Source organism: Elephantulus edwardii, unplaced genomic scaffold (genome assembly GCF_000299155.1).
Source record: "Elephantulus edwardii isolate Elephantulus edwardi_28Jun2011 unplaced genomic scaffold, EleEdw1.0 scaffold00068, whole genome shotgun sequence".
NCBI classification, from domain to species: domain Eukaryota; kingdom Metazoa; phylum Chordata; class Mammalia; order Macroscelidea; family Macroscelididae; genus Elephantulus; species Elephantulus edwardii.
In genome coordinates, this window is record NW_006399818.1 from 14,774,447 (window position 1) to 14,776,840 (window position 2,394).

The 2,394-nt window shown below is 40.7% G+C and overlaps 1 protein-coding gene across 1 annotated transcript; it reads right to left on the reverse strand.

Moving 5' to 3' along the window:
* Window positions 1-545: 545 nt before the first annotated feature.
* Window positions 546-2,105, reverse strand: LOC102857669 (chromosome unknown open reading frame, human C12orf73). The gene is made up of 2 exons (XM_006888550.1): window positions 1,998-2,105; window positions 546-641 (listed from the first exon to the last, which is right to left on the reverse strand). Exons 1-2 carry the CDS (start codon window positions 2,103-2,105, stop codon window positions 546-548), a joined length of 204 nt encoding a protein of 67 aa, XP_006888612.1.
* Between the last annotated feature and the right edge of the window lie 289 nt (window positions 2,106-2,394).

Sequence of the window (2,394 nt, forward strand, 5' to 3'; positions counted from 1 at the left end):
AATCAACATCCTTTCCAAATTTAGGAATACAGAATTCATGATAGCCCAAAGTGATTTATAACTTTAAATATACAATTCCAAAAGAAATTCAAACACTATAGTTCAACTTATCATACTCTGTATTTTCTGTGACTTCTAGAAAAGAATTACACCATAAACACTATCAACGTGACTTTTATTATAGTTAATTTATGACCCTAATTCACCATTATAATTAAAGCTTATTCAGAAAAATAAATAGGCATTATAATGACAGAAGACTTTTCAAACACTTTATCCCACATGATATTCAAAAGTAAGCAAACATCTTCAAAACCACATTCAAGAAGCTGATGAAAAAGTTGTGGCCGTTTCCAAGACACATTGGCCAAACCATTGTTAATTCTCAACAAAGTTCTTATCTGTTGGATACCTGCTCTCACAGTTAATATTACATTAGATGCTTCAGAACAAGTAGTTTGACTTTCAATAAATATTTAAAAATATATGTTCAAGATTTATAATATTATTCACAGAATCCTTGGCATAGTTGTGTTTTAGGTTTTTTACTGCTTCGAAATCTGAGGTTCATGTTGTATCTCTTTTAGTCCCAAAAGCTGTGTTTTGAGTTCTCCAGGCTTTGGTGGAATTTCAGGTATTGTCTACAAAAAAAGAAAAACAAAACAAGTCAGAAAACACGCATGTGATGGCTTAGACTATAATTAAATAGGATCTATTTAATGTGAGGCTTTGCTGTTAGGTGTCGTGGGGTTAACTCACAGGCGCCCTGTGTCTAACAGATCTGAACCTTGCACTCTCCTGCGTCATCCTCACAATCTCCTGTGCTCAAGCCCACTATAGTAGTCTCTGTGTCATGAAATATAGTTACTGGGCCAAAAAGAATTGGCCCATGCTCAACCGAGATGTTTCACCAAATGAACAGGAAACTGGGGGAAACTTCATTATTATTGTTATCCACTTTAAACAATTTGGAAGACCTGACCCACCAGACATATTCATGCCCACTGGAATGGAAGGTGATCCAAATAATGCAAAAACTGAGAGATGTCATCACACAAGCAAAATTCTGCTCTTTTAAGAACGATTGCACCAATACATGGACAAGAAACTACCAGACATTCAAGCCAGATTAAAGACATGGAAAGAGGGCTATCACTGACAATGTTGTAAGATCTTGGCTGAAAGCAGAGAATACCAGAAAAGATTAGGCAAAAGTATTTGATTGTGCGGATCATAACAAATTCTTTATTAACAGCGAAAAGAAAGGAAATTCCCGAACACCTAATTATGCTTATGTGGAACTTGAACATAGACCAAGAGGCTGTCATTTGAACAGAACAAGAGGTTATTGCTTGGAAATACTGTTATTTCTATTATACACTATTTATTTACACTGTGATATGTAAATGATAGAACCTGGTTTGAAGCATTTATTGATGAAGACAGTCTTCAGTTCAGTATGGCTTACACTTCAGCATAAAGAAAACAAAATTCCTCACTACGGGACCAACAAGCAATACGTGATATCAGGGAAGACTGAAGCTGTTAAGGATTTCATTTTACTTGGATCAACAATTAACAACAATGGAAGCAAAAGTAAAAAAATCAAATATGTTACACGGGGCACCTCTGCTGCAAATGGCCACTTTAAAATGTCAAAGAACAAAGAATGTCACTTTGAGGACTACGCAATGACTGACTAAAGCGATGGTATTTTAAACCGTCTCATATGCATGAATAGGACAAAGTTTCAGTCTGTTGTTTAGAGGGGAACTATTAGTTGTAGTGGACTTGAAAACGCTTGGGACAGCATAAAAAAATAGGGAACCTTAAAAAAAACCCACCACACCACAACCACCCCCGCCCCCAACTCTAAATGCAAAGGGATGCCATCCTAAGGTTTTACGCCCTGGAGAGATGTTACCCCAACCTCACTCCAGGATCACGTTTGCTGCTGTAAGGAGCCTGGAGTGGTCTGGAGCCCCTCCCGCACTCACCAGGTCCGGCTGGTAGTACCGGTGCACCACTTCGGCCCCCGCGCACATGGCCAGCAGGCTGGACGCGAACATTTTCAGATAGGTGGGCCAGGGCACACCCGCGGGCATGGTCAGCGGGCTGGACGGGGAAGGAAAGCGGTGGTTAGACAGAAAGTTCTCAGCCCAGGGCCAGACGGCGCTGGAAATGAGCATTCATTCGCCCTGGATACAACGCCAAGCCGCAATAGTGCAGGGCCAAATGCTCGGGCTCTCCCTTGATTCCCCTGCCCACCCTCGTTTTTGGTTTCTTCGCTGAGGACACTAAAGAACGTCCCTTCCAGGGCCAAGACCAGCTTTTAAAAGTCTATTAGCGTGGGGATTGATGAGCCCTCTGACCTCTGGGACGGAAGACCAACAC